At 38.3% G+C, this 26,685-nt stretch overlaps 1 protein-coding gene across 6 annotated transcripts in view; it reads right to left on the bottom strand.

Annotated features, from left to right (window-relative positions):
* Positions 1 to 26,685, bottom strand: part of TENM1 (teneurin transmembrane protein 1) — a 908,231-nt gene that overhangs the window by 292,976 nt on the left and 588,570 nt on the right. For all 6 annotated transcript variants that reach the window (XM_027535180.1, XM_027535182.1, XM_027535183.1 and 3 more), the window contains one exon: positions 23,553 to 23,705. In XM_027535180.1, the coding sequence (XP_027390981.1) occupies positions 23,553 to 23,705 (153 nt within the window). The remainder of the gene's footprint in view (positions 1 to 23,552; positions 23,706 to 26,685) is intronic.

Below are 26,685 nucleotides of genomic sequence, written 5' to 3'. Positions count from 1 at the left end.
GTGTGTGTTAGTTGCTCCCAGTCATGTCTGACTCTTTGCAACCCCATGGACTGTAGCTCGCCAGGCTCCTCTGTCTACGGGATTCTCCAGGCAAGAAAACTGGAGTGGGTTGTCATTTCCTTCTGCCATATACCTGTATTTATCATTAAAAATAAGGAGTCATGAACTAGACATTTGCGTTAAACAGTAAGAACGACCAATCTGAATGAAGAAGAAATATCTAATTATATGTTTCTTATAAAAAATATACCTAAACTATAAAGATTATTATTTATAATTATTTATATCAACAAAGCAAATTATATATTATTATATATACACAAATTATAATATATATTATATAAACAAATTATTATATAATAATTACTATAATAATTATTTATTATTTATAACAATGCCAAAGAGTGCTCAAACTGTCGCACAGTTGCACCCATCTCACATGCCGGCAAAGTAATGCTCAAAATTCTCCAAGCCAAGCTTCAACAGTACATGAACCATGAACCTCCAGATGTTCAAGCTGGATTTAGAAAAGGCAGAGAGGATCCAGGGATCAAATTACTGACATCCGTTGGAACATCGAAAAAGCAAGAGAGTTCCAGGAAAACATCTACTTCTGCTTTATTGACTATGCCAAAGCCTTTGAAAGAGATGGGAATACCAGACCACCTTACCTGCCTCTTGAGAAATCTGTATGCAGGTTGAGAAGCAGCAGTTAGAAATGTACATGGAACAATGGGCTGGTTCCAAATTGGGAAAGGAATACGTCAAGGCTGTATATCGTCACCCTGCTTATTTAACTTATATGCAGAGTACATCATGCAAAATGCTGGGCTACATGAAGCACGAGCTGGGATCAAGATTGCAAGGAAAAATATTAACCTCAGATATGCAGATGACACCACCCTTATGGCAGAAAGTGAAGAAGAACTAAAGAGCCTCTTGACCAAAGTGAAAGAGGAGAGTGAAAAAGTTGGCTTAAAGCTCAACACTCAGAAAACTAAGATCATGGCATCTGGTCCCATCACTTCATGGGAAATAGAAGGGCAAACAGTGGAAACAGTGACATACTTTATTTTTTGGGGCTCCAAAATCACTGCAGATGGTGACTGCAGCCATGAAATTAAAAGACACTTGCTCCTTGGAAGAAAAGTTATGACCAACCTAGACAGCATGTTAAAAAGCATAGATGTTACTTTGCCAACAAAGGTCTGTCTAGTCAAAGGTTTTTCCCATAGTCATGTATGGATGTGATAGTTGGACTATAAAGAAAGCTGAGTGCCAAAGAATTGATGCTTTTGTTATTATTATTTTTTTTTACTTTACAATATTGCCAGTCCAGGTTCGATGCAGGATACAGGAAGCTTGGGGCTGGTGCACTGGGGAACACGAATTGATGCTTTTGAACTGTGGTGTTGGAGAAGACTCTTGAGAGTCCCTTGGACAGCAAGGAGATCAAACCAGTCCATCCTAAAGGAAATCAGTCCTGAATATTCATTGGAACGATTGATGTTGAAGCTGAAACTCCAATACTTTGGCCACCTGATGCAAAGAACTGACTCATTTGAAAAGACCCTAATGCTGGGAAAGACTGAAGATGGGAGAAGGGGACGACAGAGGATGAGATGGTTGGATGGCATCATCGACTCAATGGACATGCTGCTGCTGCTGCTGCTAAGTCGCTTCAGTCTTGAGTTTGGGTAGACTCCAGGAGTTGGTGATGGACAGGGAGGCCTGGCATGCTGCAGTCCATGGTGTCACAAAGAGTCAGACATGACTGAGCGATTGAACTGAACTTGAACTGAACTGATAACAATAAAACAAATTATTTCCCCAGGAAGAAAAGATGCTTTCACTGTGGTGGCCCAGGTTCAATCCCTGGTTGGAGAACTTAGATCTTGTGAGTTCCCAAGTAACGCTCATGTTTCTTGGTCCTTAGCGCACACACTGAGATGCAAAGTTCTAAGAACCCTGAGAACCTAGGTATGAGGGATGCAGGAGGAGGGAGTCAAAACTCTAAGTTTGAGTGACTTGGTAGCAAAAACAGGAAACAGCTCTTTATAGAGCTGGTTAGTGTGAGAGAATGTTAGTGTATTAGGTCTTTATTATTTGTTGTCATATTTCCTAATTATTTCTGATGTGCTGGCTTAATATAAGTTTCTCTGGGATTCTTTGTTATGTGGTGGTGGGAACAGAAGCAGAATGGCAAGAATTGAGTTGGCCTTGGTTTTGAGCAAGGAGGATTACATCTCAGGAGGGCAAGCTCAATTTGGCCTTATTTCACACTGCCTTTATATTTTTCAGCCATCAACTCCTTTTCCACACCAAACACAGTTTAAAAACACACATGGTCTCTGTCCTTTGTGTTCACCAGCTATAAAATTAACAGCCCATTAAGAAACACACCTGCAGTGACTTTATTCGGAGGCCAATGCCTTGCAGCTTTTAACTCCCTAAAATACCTCCATTATTGCTTTTTGTGTTAAGGCCAAGAGTAATAACTATTTTAAGAATGTTCACTGTTAACTGTTAATAATAGATTTCAAATGCAATTTTGAACATAATTATGTATTACAGGACACATAATTTTGTGAAATTGACATTTATAATAAAATATGCCCTTTGAGATCATAAATGACCAACTGAGGACCCTATTTTTCAGTGGAAGTTATTTTTTCCATGTGAGACAGAAGTTTGGTCCATAACGGGTTGATTATACATTTAACTCTCAAGGTCCTGGAGCAGACAGATCTCTTCAATGAGCAGTACTTAACAGACTGTATTTATGTGGACACTTCTATTCTCAACTTAATGTTCAGTTTATCCAACTGCTAGCCTCATTAGGGGCTTTTATCACTGGTTAAAATGCATCATTTGGTCATGCAAACAATATTATAAATATAAGACAATTTAAAATGTTTTAGGTTCAGCAAATAGTATTTTAAAGGTGCTGAACATGGTCTCCAATGAATGCAGATGTTGTCATTTTTAAAAACTCAGGACAAAACTGGCTGATGGACATTAACCTTTTTTTTTTTGATGTTAACCTTTATATATGAGCCTTACCAAATGCTACAGTATCTCTCTCTTCTGCATTTTATAGCATCATATATTGCATAAGGCCACTTTAATGTTATTCACTAAATGAAAATAAACTTGTGAAGTTGTGTTGTTGGAGTTCCCTGGTTTTTAGAATTACTAAATATACAAAGCATATATACATGTCATCTATAAAATGATTTTAAAAGAAGATGGTCTTACCCTTTGAGAACTGGTATCACAGTTAAGACAAGGTAGTTAAAGAGACAGGCTAACATGAATGAACATGTGGACTATAATTTAAATAAAAATAGCAAAGCAAGTTTTTTTTGCAGTGATTTGGTATTAGAAAAATTCTCACAGCTTGCAGATACAAAATTTCTCAGCCCCTAATCTTTTAGAGCTTAGTGCATCAGAAAGGAAGGTATCTCCCTGTTAGCAATTTACTTCACTAAATAGACTGCTCCATTTTCACTTCTCTCAAAACTAGTTATGGATTACAATATAGTGATTATTGGTTAATTTATTATTTCATTAGTTTTCTTAATGTAGTTCAAAGGGGAAAACCAAAGAGAAGGAAATTACATGCAAAAAACAATATGTAGCGTGATTTCACGATGAAATTCTATATCAATATAGGTAAGTGGAATACTTTTGGACAAACTTAACGTTGACTCTGATTCTTCATTTGCAAATCATCAGTGGCAGAGTTAAAATATAGCACTAGGGTACAGATTTTGTAATATTCATGTTTTAATTGTCATTTAATCAGTTATTTTACTGAAGTATATCAGAAGGCCCTAGAAGAACATATTCTCTAATAACAAATGCCTCCTGCACAAATCCAAGAAGATTATATCAAACTGTGAAGTACTGTAGTTATCATAGTCTCACCAATATCCACCAATTTAGTTTGAGCTAAACACTCTCTTTATAGGTTGCAACACAGGCATCAACTGCTGAGTAGGAAAAAAACAATGGCAGATAGGCCAGGTTGAAGGATGGCAAACTGGTGATGCAAAGGAAAAGGTCAATCTACCTGTAAGATTAAATACAGATGGAGGAACTGGTGACAGACATCATGTGTAGTGGTTCTATTGACTAATCCAAAGTTTCATTGAGACACATACCTGAATACTAATAATGTGATTATAATAGTGTTGTTCTTATAAGATAGGTTGTTCCTTGGAAGAAAAACTATAACAAACCTACACAGCATATTAAAAAGCAGAGATATTACTTTGCCAGCAAAGGTCCATCTAGTCAAAGCTATGGTTTTTCCAGTAGTCATATATAGATGTGAGAGTTGGACCATAAAGAAAGCTGAGCGCTGAAGAATTGATGCTTTTGAACTGCGGTGTTGGAGAAGACTCTTGGGAGTCCCTTGGACACGAATGTGATCAAACCAGTCAATCCTAAAGGAAATGAGTCCTGTATATTCATTGGAAGGAGTGATGCTGAAGTTCCAACACTTTGGCCACCTGACGTGAAGAACTGACTCATTGGAAAAAGACCCTGATGCTGGGAAAGATGGAAGCATGAGGAGAAGGGGACGACAGAGGATGAGATGGTTGGATGGTATCACCGAATTGATGGACATGAGTTTGAGTAAGCTCTGGGAGTTGGTGATGGACAGGGAAGCCTGGTGTGCTGCAGGCCATGGGATCGCAAAGAGTCAGACATGACTGAGACCAAACTGAACTGAAAAAACTATATTCTTGACATATAAATGTGTTTATTTTTTCTATGTAATATAACTAGACTGCATTCAATGATTCTGTGCAAAACTCAGTGGGACATTCCTAGAAGACATGACGGCTGCTAGTAGCAGGGGGCAGAGTGTCACCAGGAATCAGGCCGCATGGGCGGACAGGCAGCACCCCAGGGTTCCTAATTGGAGGGGGGTGCCTGGACGCTGGCCTCTCTCCATCCCAAAGCATCTTCCAAATTCAATGTTTATCAACAGGCTGGCCAAAGAGGGAGAGTGGGAGGGAGGGAGGGAGGGAGGGAGGCAGGGCGGGTGGGGATAGGAGGAGGCCCTGTGCCTCTGGGGCTCCCGGGGGGGGGGGGGCTGCAGAAGGGGGCTGAGAAGGGGGAGTGGGGTCTTCTAGGAATGTCCCACTGAGTTTTGCACAGAATCATTGAATGCAGTCTAGTTATATTACGTAGAAAAAATAAACACATTTATATGTCAAGAATATAGTTTTTTCAGTTCAGTTTGGTCTCAGTCATGTCTGACTCTTTGCGATCCCATGGCCTGCAGCACACCAGGCTTCCCTGTCCACTACCAGGTCCTTGTGTAAAAATCACTAGGTTAAAGGCTGTGCTGGTGCCCATAACAACAATCTTACAGTCTTTTAAAGACATTTGCAAATTCCATAAAAAGCACCTAAGCTAAAAAAGTACCATTTTAATGGAAGGGGATGTTGTCCAATGATATAAAAAAGAAATAAGCCTTAAGGTCCTGGTTCCCCTTCATTTCATCCTATAGCATGTTCCAAACCATTAAAAGACACAATCAAATGGCTTTGGTACAGTCTTTCACCTGAATTAGTCCTAGTGTGTGTCTCATGATTTAAGTACCATCTTCTCTGTGTTCTTTCAAATATAATAAGTGTTTCACAGTAACACTTGAATCATTGTGAAATTTAGAATATCTGTGCTTGGAGCAAAATGGTTTTATTCCCAGTGATCAAAAGTGATCTTTTTCAGAGATGAAAAGGAGATAATGAAAAACCTATCCTGTCCATCTATGTGGCTTTGTATAATTTTCCTTATGTGAACCATTCAAGAAAAACATGTATTCAACTCTCACTTTCCAGATAGTGTATTACACATGCCTTTCATATTGTCCCTGGCAGCTCAGAGGTTAAAGCGTCTGCCTGCGATGCAGGAGACCCAGGTTCGATCCCAAATGGCAACCCACTCCAGTATTCTTGCCTGGAGAACCCCATGGACGGAGGAGCCTGGTAGGCTACAGTCCACGGGGTCACAAAGAGTCAGACATGACTGAATGACTTCACTTTCACTTTCATATTGTTACACTTAGTAGGCAAGAGAAAGATAAGGAAGAATGAACTTTGGATGTAGTAGGTGCTTGGTAATTGCTATTTCAATCAATTAATAAAATAAAATAGTAATCTTGATAATTTATTTAGTACTTTGACATTTCAGTACAAGGTTTGGTGGGAGGAAGAATTGAAATCATCTACACACATAGAACTTTGGGAATTAACTGCGAATAAAATATGCTCAGAAATGAAATATCTCTGTTTTATTGACACTGATAATACATAGCTGATTGTGTAGAAAAGTCCATTAACTAATCTTGAATGCAGGTTCAGTTGCTCAGTCGTGTCCAACTCTTTGTGACCCCATGGACTGTAGCCCACCCAGCTCCTCTGTCCATGGGATTTTCCAGGAAAGAATACTGGAGTGTGTTGCCATTTCTTCCTCCAGAGGATCTTCCTGACCCAGGGACTGACTCCTTCTCTCTGTGTCTCTTGCCTTGGCAGGTAGATTTTTTACCACTGAGCCACCGGGGAGCCTATTCTTACACTTGAGAAATACAGTACAGTATAGGTGTTAACAGTTATGACCATACACTGACAGACTTCAGATTCCAGGACAGTAGCTTATTGACTATTACATACATCTTCCCAGACAGCAATAAAATGGCATTATTAAAATTGTACCATTAGTTAAAGGATGAATTTTGAATTGGATTTAGACTCTATGATCTATCTTTGAACATATATCAGTATTATTCATAACACCCAAAAAAGGTGAAAATCCATAAAGATTCATCAACTAATGAATGGATAAACAAATATGTTATATTCATACGACGAAATATTATTCAGCCATAAAAAGGAGCCAAGTATTGGTATATGCTACAACATGGACAACCTTGAAAACCTTATGTTAAGTGAAAGAAGCCAGAAAGAAAAGTCTACATATTTTGACTGCGTTTATATGAAATGTACAAACAGGCAAGTCTATAGAGACAGAAACTACATTAGTGGTAGCCAGGGGCTGGGGGGAGCTGGGAATGGGAAGCGACTGCCAGTGCCTATGAAGTATATTTTTGGCATGATGAAACTATTCTAGAATTAAATTGTAGTGATGGCTACCCAACTCTAAATATACTAAGAATCACTGAGCTGTAGACATTAAACCAGTGAATTACATAGTATGTAAATAACAGTTGGCCCTCCATATCCATGGTTTCCATATCTGTAGAGTCAACTAATGGTAGATCAAAAATATTCAGAAAAAAAAAAATCCCAGAAAGTTCGACAAAGCAAAAATCGAATTTGCTGCACACAAGTTTACAACTATTTAACAGCATTTACATTGTATCAGGTATTATAAGTTATATAGAGATGATTTAAGGTATATGGGAGGACTGCATATACGAATTCTACACCATTTTTTATAAGGGACTTGAGCATCCACAGATTTTGGTATCTGTGAGGGTCCTAGAACCCATCCCCATGGATACCAAGAGACAACTGTATATGGATGTACATATTCCTGTCACTTTTTAAAAGTTCTAATCATGCAACTGTATATCTCAACAAAGCTGTGACAAAAAATATGGTTGGAAGGTATAAATTGCCATGCATAACCTACACATGCATTCACACAAACTACCATAGAGAGTCATAAGAGTTTTGATGTGTTTCCAAGTGGTATTAGAAGGTCACTTGCTATCTAGAGGCTGAACTGTCTCCTGGCCAGAACTTTTAGGACATGTAATTGGTAGTTCACAGCAGGGATGCCTATTTTATAAATTTTATACAATGTTATATGTTTGTTACATGTAGGTTACTCTGATCACATCCTTCTGGACTTTGGAAAGGTGGCAGCAGGGAAGGTCATAGCTCATTTTCTCTAGCTTCCCCTTTTGTGGGCTTCCCTTGTGGCTCAGCTGGTAAAGAATCCACCTGCAATACGGGAAACCTGGGTTTGATCCCTGGGTTGGGAAGATCCCCTGGAGGAAAGCATAGCAACCCACTCTAACATTCTTGCCTGGATAATCCCATGGACAGAGGAGCCTGGCGGGCTACAGTCCATGGGGTTGCAAAGAGTCTGAGCACATATACCTGAACACATATATCTTGTGCCAGGTCTTGGGAAAGAGAAGTGGCCAGCTTAGGCACTAGTTCTCATGGGTTGTCATATTGCTACATATTTTAAAAGATTTTAGGAATCCAGAAAATATATATCAAATTAAAACTTTTCTTCACAAAAAAAATACATTACAGACCATAATAATAGTAATAATAATCATAATAGATGATAACATTTATTGAACATATTGTGCTCCCTTTTTGAACCCCTATCTCTTATTTCCATAGTATCAAAATGTCTCTCTCGTACTCAGTGTGCAATACAATCGGTGTCAGTTTATCTCTGAGGCTTCTCCCTCCCCTTCTCTTCTCCCAAGAGACTTTGGTCCCTTTACCATCTCCTTTCTTCCTAGCGTCCTCAATGTCTCCTTCTCTATTGGTGTCTTATTCAAACAACCACACGTCTCTCTTTAATAAAAAGAAAGGAATAAAATGACCCAACTGCCCTTTTATCTAGTTATCAAACTATTTATCTCCTTCTTTTCCTTGCCAAACTGTCTCCATCTGCTGCCTCTATTGCTTCATTATCCATTTAGCACACAGGCTATTACCATCTGCATTTCCCCCTTACCACTCTATTATTCCAGTCTCCTAAACAGGCACTCTTTAAGGTCATCTAGGATTGATTTTTCTCGTTTCTCAAGGCTCAGCTCAGGTTACTTCTATAATAACAATCTTTTCATCTTCTTTCTTTTAGGCCTCTTAGTCACCTAGCCATTTTACTTCTATTTCTGTACAACAGTTGCTTGCATGTTACTTTGCGCTGTGTATATATGTGTGTTTCTCACAGCTCTCCTATTTAATAGGAACTTTTTCAAAGGCAAAAGCTATGTCTTCTGCTTCATTTGTTAACTTTCCATAGTACTTAAACCACAGTTAAAATACTACCTTGACTCAAAACAGCATTAAAAATCATGAGCTTCTATTCTATGTTCCCAAATACTAAGATTTCATTTCCCCCCTTGATAATATTTGACTGGAGGGTTTGAGGTGGCCAAGAATCTTGTACAATTCAACTTTTCACATATATTCTTCCCTCTCACTGAACCCCTGGCAATGGCAAGATGGTATCTGTGTACAGTTCTGGTGAAGACACCTTTGGCAGAATATAAAATGGAAATATGAAAAGGCAACTAAAATTACTAAGGGAGCATAGGAGCTACAAGTCAAGTAAAAAGTAAAACCAAAGGCTTTTAGCATTAGAAAGGCAAAGACTAAGAAAAGATTGGTGAATATTATCTATAGGACTGCCAAAGATATGCACAGGAAAACATGCAAACTTGTGCATTAGATCCTGGAACTCTAGCACTTTATTTTCAAAAGGAAATTTTACACACTAAAGTTACCTTTGACTTCATGAAAAAGCTAGTAAATGTTTGAACTTTCTCCAAAAAAAATACAAGCGGGCACTCCATAGGATTAGATATACATGTGGCTGATAAATTTCTACAATGGATTATTTCTTCCAAAAAAATATAAGATATTGTTAGCACAATATGGGAAGATTCTCTAGCCTTTCAAGGACTAGTTCAGGAGGATAAATATGTCATTCTATAGCATACCACTTGGTGCCTCTGTCAGAGGTAGACTACTGGGCCAGAGGGACCAAAAGGCAGACACATTCTACATGGCATCACAGGTATGTTTTTTTAAAAAAGTTATTTAAAAAGGAAGATGATTAAAACAAGAAAGAGGATTAAAATGAAACAAGGGTAAAACATAAAACATATATGGCCAAGAACATTTAGCATGAATTTTTTATACTGTAAATAAGCTTACCTGTGAGTAAATAGTGAACTCTTTCCATAAATCTATTTGAGAAGTCAGGTCTCCAGTAAGCTTTAGAAAAGCTTTTGTTAAAACTGAAGTATATTGATAAAGTGATTTAATGTAGTTGAAAACAAGCTGCAGCACTCTAGCTGAGCCCCCTGAAATCCTGTGTTAGAGAAACATCTATATGGCATTAAAGGAAACATTTACTGTAATTTGCCATCAATCTTTAAAAATAATAATGTTACGGTCCCAACATTGTTGGCTTTGTTAGTACATGACTACTATTTTATTCATGTGGTTTGTTGTGCTTATATGAATTATTCCCAATTCTACAACAGTGTCCTAGGCTTTCATATCCTTTAAGTAAAAGATACTGAAACTATGGTTGACTCAAAGGGCAGCTGAGTGCATTTTAATATCCACATGTCCTATGAAAGAATATTGAAGAACCACAGAATTCTAATGCAAGATTATGTTCCATCTGAATGCACAATGATTACCTGGATGGAGTTGCAGCAGTTTTTTACTTTGGTACAAAATGAATCTTTACTGACTGGGTCTATGAAATAAATATAGTGAAACTGTAAGTAAATTTAGAATTCAACCTGTTGTTCAGGGTCCAGAATTGTTATTGCATAAATGGCCGCCAAATGTAACTATGCTGTAGGTCAAAAGAAAACAAAGCCAAAAAACAAAAACAACACACACACACACCCCTCTTCAGCTAAGTCTACAAGGAAAGGTCAGAAAGGTGCATTTTGTGTTGCTGCTTAACTTTCAATTCCCAAGGGTACTTGTTTGAGTGCAACTGCATGTGTACTGCTTTGAGAAGGAGGGACTGTTTGGAGAACCTAGAACTTTGGTGTGAAATAAAAGATTTGCAAAGTACTCTTAGGGAGAGGAGGGAGATCCAGACAGCAGAGTAAGAGGATGCGGAGGTCACATCCCTCTAGGAACATATCAAAAATACATGTACAAGACTTTCCTGGTGTTCCCATGGCTAAGACTCCACACGCCCAATGCACAGCATCTGGGTTTGATCCCGGTCAGTGAACTAGGTCCCACATGCTGCAGATAGAGTTGGCATGCCACAACTAGAGATCCCACACGTTGTGAAGACTGAAGGTTCCCTGTACCGCAACTAAGAACTGGCACAGCCAAAATAAATACATAATTATTTTAAAAAGTACATCTACGTGTGGGACAATCCTCACTGAAAACTAACTGTAAACTGGTAGAAGGACTCCTGTATGACCAAGGCTGTAAGAAAGATACCCACATAATGGGTAGGACAGAGAGAAAAGTCTCTGGTTGGGACCTGTGTTCCTGGGAGTGGACTTGGAGGAAAAGGAAGACCACATGGGCAGATACCAGCCCTGGGGAGGGAGCAGCGTGAGCCACAGACTGGACAGCCCAGTCTGTGAGTATTGTGTGAAGAAGACAAGCCCCCTTTAGCTGTCTGGAAGACCACTGAATCAGATAGAAAGTCTGGTGAAGGCGGGACTCTGCTTGTGAGAAGACTGGACTCACTGACTTGCCCTCAGGCAGGGAAGAAAGACATCTGCCCTAGCAGATGCTGGGTTTCCTGAGACCACCTTGCCATGCACCACAGCCTGAGCAGAGTGAACACTCTGGCCCCACGCACTCCAGGCCACAGCATGGCACTGGATCTGGGAAACAGAGGATTGAGAGAAAAGATTAGATCTTGGGACGCAGAAGTGACTCAGTGTAGCGGGGCAGAGCCCCAGTGGAATCGTGGTAACTGTGGTTGACACTTCCTCAGGCAGCACCTCAGAAGCAGCCCAGATCTCTGAGGGCAGCTGCTCTCCACAATTGACTACTTGATACGCGCAGAGTCCAAGCGGGTCCTACCAGATCTGCGGAGCAGTTCCACAAGAGACCAGGGGTGGTGGAGGCAGTGCAGTGATCAACTGTGAGTGATGAAGGGGGCTCACACCCGAGGCTGCATCTGAGTAGAGCTGCAGACCCCTATACAGGCAGCGCATGAGGCCTCTGTCTGCACATGGGCCCCACTTACTGCACCACTCCCCTCCTCTGAGGCAAATGTCCCAGTGCGGGGTGAGGGGAAATCACACACTTAAAAGGAAACACAGCCAGTTTGAGCCCCACCCTTGGGGCTTCTGCTCCAGCAACTTGGTATCAGACCCTGTTCCTGACAGAGCACTGATAACCACTGAGCAGAGAGGAAGCCCCACCTCACACCCTGACCATCTCTAACTCCTTCATTTCCAGCCCCACACACTACCAAGGCAATCACTGCCAGCACACCCTGAGGAAAAATTCTGATCTGCATCCACAACAAAACCAGTTGTCCCATCAAAGGCACTGGGCACAATCAGTCTGTATAGAGATGCTCCCACATAAGAAAACTCTTTCAAGACCATAATAGGTAACTGCTACATAGGGTTGCACAGAGTCCAACATGACTGAAGCGACTGAGCATGCACACACAGATGGAAAAAGTTGAGCAAAATTAAAACGCAGAGGAGCTACTCACAATTTAAAGAACAAGAGAAAAGCCCTGAAAAAAAGAATACTGAAGCAGAAATAAACAAATTATCAGATAATCATTTATCAGATAAAGAATTCAAAACATTGGTATACAAATGTTAACTAAATTATGGAAAAGAATTGATCTAAACAATGAACACTTTAACAAGGAAGTAGCCCAATCAGAAATGAATAATTCAAAAGCTGAAACAAAAAGACCCCCTAGAGGGAATGAAGAGCAGACTGAGTGATACAGAGAACACATAGTGGTCTGGAAGATAGAATAATACCAACCACTGAATCAGAACAGCAGAAAGAAGAATACATTTTTAAAAACGAATACAACTTAAGAGATCTCTAAGATAACATTAAACTTTCCAACATATTCAGACTCCCCAAAACAGAAAATAGACAGAAGGGCATCAAAAATGTATTTGAGGAAATTATGACTAAAAAAGTCCCAAACTTGAAGAAGGAAAGAGATATCTAGGTACAGGAATCACAGACGATCCCAAACAAGATAAGCCCAAACAGACCCATATCAAGGAATTTCATAATTAAAATGGCAGAAGTTAAAGAGAATTCTAAAGCAGAAGAGAAAAAACAGAGTCATATACAAGAGAATCGCGATAATGCTATCAGCGGATCTCTCCATAGAAACTGTGCAGGCCAGATGGAGTAGCATAATGTATTCAAAGTCCTAAAAGGGAAAAACCTGCAACCTAGTATACTTTACCCAGCAAGATTATCATTTAGAATCGATGGAAAACAAGTAATAAAATGGCAATAAGTACATATCTATCAAAATTACTTTAAACATCAATGGACTAAATGCTCCAATCAAAAGACAGGATGGCTGATTAGATTAAAAAAAAATAAACAAGACCCTTATGTATGCCAACAACTTGGACAACCTATAAGAAATAGACACATTTCTTAAAAGATACAATCTTCCAAGACCGAATCAAGAAGAAACAGACAATATGACCAGAGTGACCACTAGTAGTAAAAATGAAGGTGTAATTACAAAACTCCCAGCAAACAAAAGTCCAGGACCAGACAGCTTCATGGGGGAATAAAACATATAAAGAAGAACTAATACTTATCCTCCAACTACCCTAAAAAGTTGAAGAGGATGGAACATCCCCAAATTCATTCGAGGCCACCATTACCCTGATACCAAAATCAGACAAAGGCACAACTAAAAAAAAGAAAATTACAGGCCAATGTATTTGATGAAATATACATGCAAAATTCCTTAACAAAATATGAGCAAACCAAATCCAACAATACACAGAAAGAATGAGATACCATGACCAAGCTGGAATTATTCCAAGGATGCAAGGATGCTTCAGAATTCACATATCAATCAATGTGATACACAACATAAACAAAAGGAGGAATGGAAATAGAAATCACATGATCATCTCAACAGACATAGAAAAAGCATTTGACAAAAATTTAACATCCATTAGTGATGCAAACTCTCATTAAAGTGGGTAGAGGGAACATATCTCAACATAATAAAGACAATTTATGACAAACACACAGCTAACATCATACTCAATGGTGAAAAAGAAAGGCTTTCCTCTAAATTCAGGAACAAGACAAGGATGGCCACTTCTATTTAACATAGTATTGGAATTTCAAGCCACAGAAATCAGACAATGAAAAGAAATAAAAGGCATCCAAATTGGAAAGGAAGAATTAAAAGTGTCACTCTTTGAAGATGACATGATACTTCATATAGAAAACCCTAAAGTCTTCATCCTCAAACTATAAGAACTAACAAACGAACTCCACAAAGTTGCAGAATACAAGACTAATGTACAGAAATCAGTTGCTTTTCTATACATTAATAATTAACTATCAGAAAGAGAAAGAATAAAATATCTAAGAAAAACTTAATCAAGGAGGTGAAAGACCTATACTCTGAAAACTATAAAACATTGATGAAGGAAACTGAAGATGATACAAAGAAATGGAAAGGTATCCCACGCTCTTGCATTGGAAGAATTAGTATTGTTAAAATGGCTGTACTATCCAAAGCAATATACAGATTTAATGCAATTCCTATTAAAATACCCATGACATTTTTCACAGAACCTAGAACAACAACATTAAAATTCATATGGAACCACAAAAAGACCCTGAATTGCCAAAGCAATCTTGAGAATAAAGAACAAAGCTGGAGGTATCATGTTCCCAGAGTTCATACTATAATATAAAGCTACAGTAATCAAAAAGCATGGTACTGGCACTAAATCAGACACATAGATCAATGGAACAGGATAGAAAACCCAGAGATTAAACCATGCACCTATGGTCACCTAATCTATGACAAAGCAGGCAAAATTATACAATGGAGAAAAGACAGACTCTTCAACAAGTGCTGTTGGGAAAACTGAACAGATACATGTAAATCAATGAGGTCAAAACATTTCCTCACACTATATGCAAAAATAAACTCAAAATGGATTAAAAACCTAAATGCAAGACCTGAAACCACAGAACTCCTAGAAGAAAACACAGGTAGAACACTCTTTGACATAAATCACAGCAACATTTTTTGGGGATTTGTCTCCTAAGGGAAAAGAAATAAAAGCAAAAATAAACAAATCAGACCTAATCAAATTTAAAAGCTTTTTCATAGTGAGGGAAACAAGTAAACTAAATGAAAAAACTGCCTACTGAAAGGAAGAAAATATTTGCAAACAATATGACCAACAAGGGGTTAATACCTAAAATATACAAAGAGCTCTTACAATCAATATCAAAAAATTAACAACCCAATCAAAAAGTGGACAGAAGACTTAAACAGATGTTTTATCAAATAAGAATACAGATGGCTAACAGGCACATGAAAAGATGCTCAACACTGCTAATTATTAGAGAAATGCAAATCAAAACAAAAATGAGATATCACCTCACAACTATCAGAATGGCTATCATCAAAAAGTCTACAAATAACCAAGGCTAGAATGAATGTGGAGTGAAGGGATCCTTGTACACTGTTGGTGGGAATGTAAATTGGCGCACACACCAATAGTATGGAGTTGCCTCAAAAAAATATAAAAATTAAACTATCATATGATCCAGCTATCCAACTCCTGGGTATATAAATAGAAAAAATGAAAAGTTACATGCATCCCAATGTTCACAGCATCTTTATTTACAATGATCAAGAAATGGAAGGAGCCCTACTGCCCATCAACAGATGATTGGCTTCAGATGTGGTATATACACATATATTCCATTGTGTGTACGTATATATACATGCACACACAATGGCATATTGCTCAGCCATAAAAAGAATAAAATATCACTGTTTGCAGCAACATGGATGAACCTAGAGAATATTATGCTTAGTGAAACAAGTCAAAGAAAGACAAATACTTGTATGATATAATTTATATATAGAATCTAAAAAACAATACAAATGAATATATATGGAAAATAGAAGCAGATTCACAGATATAAAAAACAAACTAATGGTTACCAGTGTGGAAAGGGAAGTGACAAATTAGAAATATGGGGTTAAAAGATTAAATAGATAAGCAACCAAGATAATATTGTATAGCAGAGAATTATAGCCATTATAATAAGTTACACTGAAGTATAGTCTGTACAAATACTGAATCACTATGCTGTAAATGGCAATCCAGTATTTTTGCCTGGGAAATCCCATGGACAGAGGGTCCTGGTGGGCTACAATCTATGGGGTTGCAAGAGTCAGACATGACTTAACGATAAACCACCACCATGCTGTACACAACTATTTAATGCAGTAAATTAACTATACTTCAATAATTTTTTTTTAATGCAGAACACTATAGAGACAGGTAAGAAGATTAAGTCTGAAATTAAGTAATGATGGCAGCTAGAATGCTTTGGAAAATAGACGTTAAGGATAAAGCAAGAGAAAACTGATAAAACATGGTGGGTATGGTGACTTTTTATATTGGTTGTGGGACTAGAAAATGGATAACTACCGATGACTATTCACATGGGGAAGATATGGTAATACATGTAGTGGGAGAATAAAAGGTTTAAAAGGAATTACAAGAAAAATTAAATAAGATAAAAAAATACAGTGCAGAAAAGGCAAAAAAAAAAGTGCTCTTAGGGAAAGGATATCACTCTTCTCATTGAGATCTTTGATCAGGACAGCAATTATTTAAACAACTGGCCTTGAAAAAAGAATGTTTTATAAAAAGAAAAGACTCAAAGAAGGGTGCTTAGATAACAGTAAAGACACTGGATTCTAATCTGAGTTCTGCCTGTAGTTATGTCTACTAAGCAACGCAAGTCACTTAACCTTCTTGCACTTTGCTTTTCAACTATAAAACAAGGGTAACAATAGCTGCTACCTCATAAAACTGTTATGTGGATAAAAGACATTAAAGTATTTTGAAATTGTAAATGCTTTCTAAGTGCAGATGATTATTGTTAACATACATGTCAAAAACTGAAACTTATAATGCAGAAAATTGGGAATTAACTATTTGAATTACAACAGAATTCTTTGCAAGTACTTTAAAGAGAAAAACGTGGTTTACAAATTTTATAGACACACATTTCAACCACTTTCCAGGAGTAGATGGCTCTTTTGCAAAAATAGGTCAAGTTTTACTTGGGATGACTAATTGTTCTTCATTTATTGCATAATTTGAATTCACTGACTCATAAATAGCTAGAATGGACCTTAGAGACAAGCTTGTCCAACTGACAAATGAAATCTTACCTGGCAATTGGAAATATATAACAGATAAAAGCCTTATCTGTTTCTAATTTCCAGGTAAGATTTTATTTGCAAACAGTATTTCACTTCCCACGACCCCTCCCCCACCAAAAGGTTTACAAGCCGAAGGGGAGCAGAATTTGCCACCCCAAAATATTCCTCTTTGGCATAAGGGTTATCGTGAGTTGATTATTCTTGAGAAACATTAGACATAGGAAAAGATCTGACAAGTGAGTAGGACTTACCCTTTTACAAGAGACCCTTTAGCAAGTTAAAAATTACAAGTTAAAAGTTATCCTTTGCAAGACTTATAAGGGAAATCTCCATTTGTATGGGTATCTCCCCCCTCTCTGGGCTTCCCAGATGGCTCAGTGGCAAAGAACCTGCCTACCAGTGCAGGAGATGACAGAGACCCGGGTTCAATCCCAGGTTGGGAAGGTCCCCTGGAGGAGGGCATGGCAACCCACTCCAGTATTCTTGCCTGGAGAATCCCATGGACAGAGGAGCCTGGCAAGCTACAGTCCATGGGGTCACAAAGAGTTGGACACGACTGAGCCACTGAGCACACAAGCACTCATTCTCTCTACAAGAAAGAGAAGGGTAATTCTAAATCTTTAGAAGCTCTGATCAGAGAAGGAAATGACTTAAATCTGCATAAACCATACTATTTACTCTGCTTTTCCTAATACCCTCCCTTGACTGACTCCCCTCACATCTTTTGTCTTCACTTGACTTAGGTCATTTTGGACAGTTGCTCAGTTTTCCTGGGTATCTCCCATGAATACAGGAGGAATACATGTTATTTAACTTGCTTGTTTTTCTCCTGTTTATCTTTCTTTTTATTACAAGGGGGTCTCATCCAAGAACCTAGAAGGGTAGAGGGAAAATTATTTTTTCTCCCCTGCAAAGCCAACTCCTTTTTTTTTTTCCAGAGGAGAAATTGGAGCCTAGAGAGGTGAAGCTACAGTCAGTTTAGTCTTCGCTGAAGCATCTTCAAGACAGGCTGTAAACTGCATCATATTAATCAGCTATACATTGTTTACCTGGTTGTACAGTCAGCAGATGTTGACTAGAAAATATCTTAGCTCTTTGTCTTCAACTTTGCAGAGGTAGGTTTTGTAGGATTAACATAAACGAAATGTCACTTCTCCCCAAGGCCAGCCTTTTGCAAAAATTGTAAAGGAGATAAAGGCTATCTTTATTATCCTTTGGACTTTCCTGGTGGCTCAGCTGGTAAAGAATCTGCTTGCAATGCAGGAGACCTGGGTTTGATCCCTGGGTTGGAAAGATCCCTGGAGAAGGAAACAGCTACCCACTCCAGTATTCTGGCCTAGAGAATTCCATGGACTGTACAGTCCATGGGATTGCAAAGAATCGGACATGACTGAGCGAATTTCGCTTACTGTCCTTTAGTTTTTGGTCTCTCCACCCACCCTTGTCATTCCTGGTGCTCTATTTGGGCATACAACCCGCAGGAATTCAGTCTCCTCATCTACCCAATAAACTTTCTCCACATTCAAATTGCTACTGACATTGCTGGATTTTACCTCAGCCTTATGCTCCTGGAGTACAGAGCTGGTTAAGAGATTCCCCCAAGCTTTTGCTTTCAGACGTCCTTCCAACCCTTTTATGCTTTAGGAAGTGGCTTACCACAAAACAAATAAACAGAAATAACCAAGTTGAAAACCTTTTTGCCTATGATTTATTAGATTAAAGCTCTCTGTCCTTTCTTTCTCAGGACTCCCACAGAATTGTATATGACTCCCTTGTTTACACAGATCTTGCCCTTCTGGCTGGAACCTGCTGAAAGACCAGATACAGATTCTCCAATTTCCCATTCTCTCTCATAAATAATTAGCTGAGATTAGAACTATTTGTTTCCCTTCAACTAGATAGACAGAAAATATTTCCTGTTCATCTGAGTGATGGAGATTTCCCCTGAGTACCAAACAATTCCAACTGTAAATCATGTACTCCTCTGATAAGTCTTGGGCAAAACCGCCTGGCCCACACACTCTGATCTTTGAATCTGGGGTGTTCTGTCTATTGCTATGGCCTGAATAAAACAGCTTTTCTTGCTGGCTCAGTTTTTGTCTTTGATACCCTCTTAGAAAACCTCTTTAGCAATTGATATGTTTAGTTTGTGTTACATTATTACAATAACAGATGAAAAGACAAAAGAGGTAGAACCAGGTGTCCTTTTCTAGCCCCAGTTCTCTCTGTGTGTTCTTGACCCTTCTGGACCTCAGTTTCTTCATCTTTAAATAAAGATGTTGGATTTGATAATCTTTAAGATTTTAACATTCTGTATCTGTTGATAAATTACACTGCAGTTATTTGTAGTTCAGTTTATGGACATTACATGACTCAGGTCTGGGAACAAGTCTCTCATTTGTTTATATCCCCTTCTTTGTTTAAACCAGTTGTTACATAATATTTATGAGCTAAAGAGAGTGAGTTATGGCTAGTTTGTTAGCTTCTAAGGTAGTAGGGCCTGTTTTAGAACAATACTTTCAATACTACATTGCTGAACAATGGATAACTGATTTTTCTGGTAGATTCCAACATGTGGTTGTGACTTATGTCTTCTTTTTGAAATTAAATGTAAATTATTCAGATAAATTTCAAAAAGAAAATTCTAGCACATTAAATATCTATAATCAAATATTCTTTTTTTCTTCCATTTTGAAAACTAAGCGATAAGAAAATTCTTTCATCTCCTAATGAGAAGCAGATACACACAGCTACTGTTAATGGGGGACCAAGTCCAGTAGAATTTGATTATTTTTAAAGTGCCATTCTACTTATCCATGCCTTTGATGATGAAGATGATGATAATTTAAAAATAATAGACGCTAAATGGATAAGTAAAGAGAGATGAAACTTTAAAGAGAGAAAACATCTAAACACTAGGGAGGACATCATTTGAAATGAAAAAGTTGATGTCAGTTAGAAAGCAGGATCTATAGTAGCTAATAAGTAAAGTAAGTCAAGTCGCTCAGTCATGTCCGACTCTTTGCAACCCCATGGACTGTAGTATACCAGGCTTCTCCGTCCATGGGATTTTCCAGGCAAGAATACTGGAGTGGGTTGCCATTTCCTTCTCCAGGAGATCTTCCCAACCCAGGGATTGAACCCGGGTCTTCCTCATTGTAGGCAGACAGGGAATTACATAGTAGCTAGTAGGATGCCAATAAACTCAAGGTAATTTTCCAATCATTTGACCCTATAATAATTAATTTTATAAATTAAAAAATATGCTTAACATATGTGCTATATGCTTTTTATTCATTGTCTCATTTACTTCTTAAAACCACTGTAAGAGACAGTTACTATTATTATCACCCTTATGTTGCACATGAGGACACTGGTTCAGCAAGGCATGCATGCTTCCAAAGTGCTTCAGTCGTGTCTGACTCTTTGTGACCCTATGGACTGTAGCCCGCCAGGCTCCTCTGTCCATGGGCTTCTCCAGGCAACAATGCTGGAGTGGGTTGCCATGCTCTTCTCCAGGGGATCTTCCCGACCCAGGTATTGAACCTGAGTCTCTTATGTCTCCTGCGTTGGCAGGCAGATTCTTTATCACTGTGCCACATGGGAAACCCTGGTTCAGCAAGACTGTGTTAATTGCCTGAGGCTAGAGAGCCAGTAAATGACAAAATCAGTCAGTATTCAAAGCCAAATCTGACTCCAGAGTCCAGGCTCTTAACTACAATGCTGTATTGTCCAATTCTCTAGGAGAGTAAAGAAAACAATGTAAAAGGAATGATCTGGTTTTCAAGTTTATATTAAGACATGTTTTTAGAACTGTATTTATGGGCTTGTGTGATGTCTAGAAAATTGTAAATGGATACACTGGCCATTTGGAAACATCCTTACGGCATATTACGTCTTCTGTAAGGATTGGTTTAGTATACACATGACATTATAAAAGAGGTACTATGTTTTCATTTGGTAAGTAATATGCAGTAAAGACCAAATAGAGCAGGACTATGATGTGCAGTTCTTGTTAAGGTTTTGTTTAGACTTCCATAAAAAGTCAGTTTAAGATTATAATCTGGGATATATGGCATCAACCTTTAATGATTCTTCTTAATAAGTATTACATTGAAATTGCTTTGGCCTGTTTCTTGTTGTAACTGAGCATAAACTTAAAACCATTTTTCATTTATGAAACTTGTCACAGTACATTAAAAGAGAGGTATACAGAGTTTGTCCATAGTGTTGCAAAGAGTTGGACACACATACAGAATTTATCTAAAATATATCATGAATAGACACTGAGGCTCTCCTTTCAGTGTATGAAATGTTTTTTTTGTGTGTGATTTTTATTTACATTTCATGTGTGAATTTCAGTAGAAGGCAAAAGTTAAGAGACAGATCTCTGCAATCAGACCACCAGTTTCTAGCTTTGTTACCTTGGGAAAATTACTTAAACTCTCTGTGCTTAAATTTCTCATTTTGAAAATGGGGACCACAGGGTTACTTTCATGATATAATACATGTTAAATGAAAGTGAAAGTCGCTCAGTCATGTCTGAGTCTTTGTGACTCCATGGACTATACAGTCCATGGAATTCTCCAGGCCAGAATATTGGACTGGGTAGCTATTCCCTTCTCCAGGGGATCTTCCCAACCCAGGGATCAAACCCAGCTCTCCTGCATTGCAGGCGGATTCTTTACCAGTGGACCCACAAGGGAAGCCCAAGAATACTGAAGTGGGTAGCCTATCCCTTCTCCAGCACATCTTCCTGACCCAGGAATCGAACCAGAGTCTTCTGCATTGTAGACAGATTCTTTACCAACTGAGCTATCAGGGAAGCTCTACATATTAATTGTCTGGGGTAATTTTTGGCACATGGTAATTGTTTAATACAATTTAGTCATCATCATCATCAAACTATTTTTTTGGAAAGGACTATAGAAACCTGAATTAGAATAAAAAGTGAATATGCTTTGATGGCAGCTATATGATAACCTGTTATTTTTTACCAAACAGATAATTCATGATTTTCAGTGTGCCTGGCAAAACCTAGGCATATGATGCCAAATGGTGGCTCTTATACTTGCAGATGTAAAGGAATTAAATAAATAGTAGGAGAGAAGGTAAGGGAGAAAATATCCAAGCCCAAGTGTATTCAGACCCTTTCCTCCGCCATCTGTGACCCCTGTACTACCCTCAACCCCTCTCAGCAGCAACAATGAAATTGCTGGGAAAGGTCAGCTCAGGCTAGAAACAGTAATTCTAAGGAAGGACACAAAGCAAACTGCATTGTGAATTGAAAACTAGAATAAACCATAATGTTTGCCTGAACCCTAACCATTAATTTTTTACTAAAGCATAGACCAAAGGAAAATTCCTTTTTGAAAAGCAAAGAAAAATAAAACCAAACAAGACCCCAAAATAAAAGATCCACAAAAGGAACTAAAAACACAAGCATAGTAATCAGAATAACTATAAAAATCTATTCTCAACTAGTGAACCAAAACTGTTTTTCCACCCGTATAAAATTATAAGCTTCTTAAGGGTAGGGTTTGAGTCATTCATTTATTCATTTGTTTATATTTGATCTAAACATTTTTTTAGAATAGTGGTGGTCATACATTTTGTTTGCAACTTTTACTTTTGGAAATGATGTACTGATATTTTACAGGGCTCTTTTATACTGTATCTTACATCAAGACAAATCAAGAGAAATCACAATACAAATTTTCAATATTTGAATTTTAAGACTAAGATAATTTAGCATGAAATAAGATGTTCAGACTGCTGGTACTGTGATATTTATTGTAAATAAGTCAGGTAGTTCAAGCTTAGGTTGGTTAAATTTAACAATTCAATGCTCAAAGTGCTTTTTTCTTTTCCCCAACTAGGAAGAATTCATGTTTCCCAAAGAGGAAACAATTCATATTCCCCCACATTGACATAAACATTCACCCTTGTATCACACATAGAAGGCATTTTCTTATTATAAACAGAAGAAATTTCCATATACCCTTTGTAAAATGTTATATATAAATGCTCAGCTTGAACACAGAGAACTTAATCAAAATCCCACGTTGCTTCAGGGTAGCTATATGTAAAATGCAATTTCCATTGTATTGAAACCTCCATCCTGTAAATATTTATCTATTTTGAAAATTGCCAATATATTTGAAAAGTTTAATTGGTTTATACTCAAGGCAATAGAGAATCTCTTTTCACAAGACATTTACATGTATTTATTCTGTTCACGTAGAGTATTTCTTTTGAGTGATCATGAAATTTAATGTGAAATGAAACCATCCCAGATTTGGCACTAATGACCAAAATGGAAAAAAAGTAATCAATAATCAATCAATCATTTTGATCTGTACCTTTTTTCTCTGATTTATCGGAAACTTTTCCTCCAATTGGAGAGTAAGTAGTATCCATGGATTCGGTCCCTCTGTTCCCCTTGCTAACTCCATTTTCATAGAGCTGTCCTTCAGCGGGTTGCAACTGCCAAGTCAGGCCGAACAAATGTACTGCTGCAAGAAAACAAGCCATAGAAGATTAATTAAATAACTGATGATATTATAAATAGTACAAGATTAAGTGGTTATTAAATCATGTTGCAGAAGACTATGTAATGGCATGGGAAATATTTATGATGCATCAAATGAAAAACATCAGGCTACTAAACAGTATGAATAGCGTGATCTATATCGTGTGTGTGTCTGTGTGCGTGTGTGTGTGTGTGTGTACATATGTTGCTGTCTGGAGAAAGGGCTGAGAGGATATACCACAACATATTAACAGTATAGGGGGATTATGGAGGAATTATTTTTCATCTTTATGATTTCTGTATTGTCTATATTTTTTACAATGAACATGTGTGATGTTTGTCATCTGGGGGAAAAAAAAGAAAATTTTGTTTTAAAATAAATGTTTTAAAGGAACAATAGAGTAAAATTGACTTGGTTGATCAGGGATGGTTTTATGAAGGAAGTAGGATTTGAGATAGACTCTGAAGGATGTGTGGGGCAGGTGTCCAGAATAGGTGGGGTGAGGGGGCAGGCTGAACAAAATATGACTTTGTAAAAGCACAGGATGTATTTGAGGCAAAGGAAGTTGCTGGGGTTGATTGAAGTTTAACTATGTATAAAAGTTAGTGGAAATTAAGGCCAGAATAGTAGACAAGGGCCATATTGTAGAGGACATAGAATGCCACACTTAGCTATCTGGATTCAATTTACTGGGCAACTGGGAGACACTGCCATTTTCTGAATAGATGAGTAATAGGATCAGTTTTCTTTAGGAAGATTAATTTGATAGCAATGAGGAGCACTGATGGTTTCTAGGCAAATAAATGATATCATCAGAGCACCCTTTGTAAAAAGATAAATCCGGTAGTAATGTGGAGAAGGATGGATCGGAGGCTAAAGTTCTGGCAAGAACACAAATTGGCATGGCATTGTGATAATGTAGGTGAAAAATGATGAGCGCCTCATTTAGGGTGGTAGCTGTGCGAATGCAAAGAAGGTGATTCTTTAAGGAGAAACTGCATAAACATCATCTCAGGATTTGGCAACAAGCTCTGTGTATGAGTGGGTGTGTGTGTGCTTGCACTAATGTGCACGTGTGTAGCTGTGCTGGGGATGGGCATAGGAAAGAGTGACGGAAACCAAAATGATTAAGATTTTGAGCCTGAGTGGAAACAGTATCAGACTTTATATTTTGGGGCTCCAAAATCACTGCAGATGTTGACTGCAGCCATGAAATTAAAAGACGCTTACTCCTTGGAAGGAAAGTTGTGACCAACCTAGATAGCATATTAAAAAGCAGAGACATTACTTTGCCAACTAAGGTCCATTTAGTCAAGGCTATGGTTTTTCCAGTGGTCATGTATGGATGTGAGAGTTGGACTGTGAAGAAAGCTGAGCACTGAAGAAATGATGCTTTGAACTATGGTGTTGGATGTGAGAGTTGGACTGTGAAGAAATCTGAGTGCCGAAGAATTGATGCTTTTGAACTGTGGTGTTGGAGAAGACTCTTGAGAGTCCCTTGGACTGCATGGAGATCCAACCAGTCCATTCTGAAGGAGATAAGCCCTGGGTATTCTTTGGAAGGAATGATGCTAAAGCTGAAACTTCAGTACTTTGGCCACCTCATGACTCACTGGAAAAGGTTCTGATGCTGGGAGGGATTGGGGGCCGGAGGAAAAGGGGATGACAGAGGATGAGATGGCTGGATGGCATCACTGACTCGATGGATTTGAGTTTGAGTGAATTCCAGGAGTTGGTGATGGACAGGGAGGCCTGGTGTGCTGTGATTCATGGGGTTGCAAAGAGTTGGACACGACTGAGTGACTGAACTGAACTGAACTGAAAGCATGGTGGAGTTAGGGATTTCACACTTAGCTTAGTACTAGCTACAAATAGTTGGTACCAGATATGTGTTTATTAAATGCTTACTAGGTGGTCTGGGGAAGGGAGGAGTGATGGGCGGAATATGTGTGCATGCATGCTAAGTCGCTTCAGTCATGTCCGACTCCTTACGACCCTATGGACTGCAGTCCGCCAGGCTCCTCTGTCCATGGGATTCTTAAGGCAAGAATAGTGGGGTGGGTTGCCATGCCCTCCTCTAGGGGATCTTCCTGACCCAGGGATCAAACCCACATCTCTTATGTCTCCTGCATTGGCAGGCAGGTTCTTTACTACTAGTGCCAACTGGGAAACCCCAGGAGGAATATAGTGAATTCACATTTGGAGATGCCCGGTTCCAGGGACTGAAGGATTATCTAGAAAGTCATGTCAGACACAAGGGTTTGAAATTCTGGAGAAACATAAAGGCTAGGGAAAGACTGCAGAATCAAGTAGGCACATAAGCAATAGCTGAAGTGAGAATGATTGAGATTACTGAGTGAAGAGAATGTTAGGAGAAAACATTGCCTAGGACAGAAGGTGGGGTAATCCTGTTTTCTCACTGCAATTTTCAACATCAACCAAAAGGGAAAAAAAAGTTTATCTGTTCATAAGCCATCTCATATTTTCCTTTTTGTTCCTAGGTGGACTGATAGGGGCTAATTTATATGTCTAACACAAATATATAGCATATGAATTAGCAACCAAGAACAGGAAAGCTAGCCAGATAGCCTATTTAAAAATCATTCATCCACTTTGAGTTGAGCCAAAGAGATTTCTAACACCTACCTTCTAATTTATCCTTAAAACTTTTAAGCATTTAATGGTTTCTACCCTTTTATTTGGATTAAGGCCAGCACTCTGATGAATTTCTCTTGCAATTATTGGAAACAATGGAAACTCAGATGATACTGGTTCTGAATAAGGTACAGGATGGCATGCTAATAGAGCTCTATTAGAACATCCCTGAGATTTCCTTGCTCAAAGTACAGTTGGTTTAACATACTCTCTCCAATTAAAGGTATTCATCAGCTTTATAGAAAATTCAGTCTATTCAGTCCCCAAATAATTTGAATATGATGGATATTAGAAGTTATATTGAAAA

The sequence above is a fragment of the Bos indicus x Bos taurus genome, chromosome X, assembly GCF_003369695.1.
Source record: "Bos indicus x Bos taurus breed Angus x Brahman F1 hybrid chromosome X, Bos_hybrid_MaternalHap_v2.0, whole genome shotgun sequence".
Classification (NCBI taxonomy): Eukaryota; Metazoa; Chordata; class Mammalia; order Artiodactyla; family Bovidae; genus Bos; species Bos indicus x Bos taurus.
The sequence above is the reverse complement of the archived record's forward strand: the minus strand, read 5'-3'. Positions and strand labels throughout refer to the sequence as shown.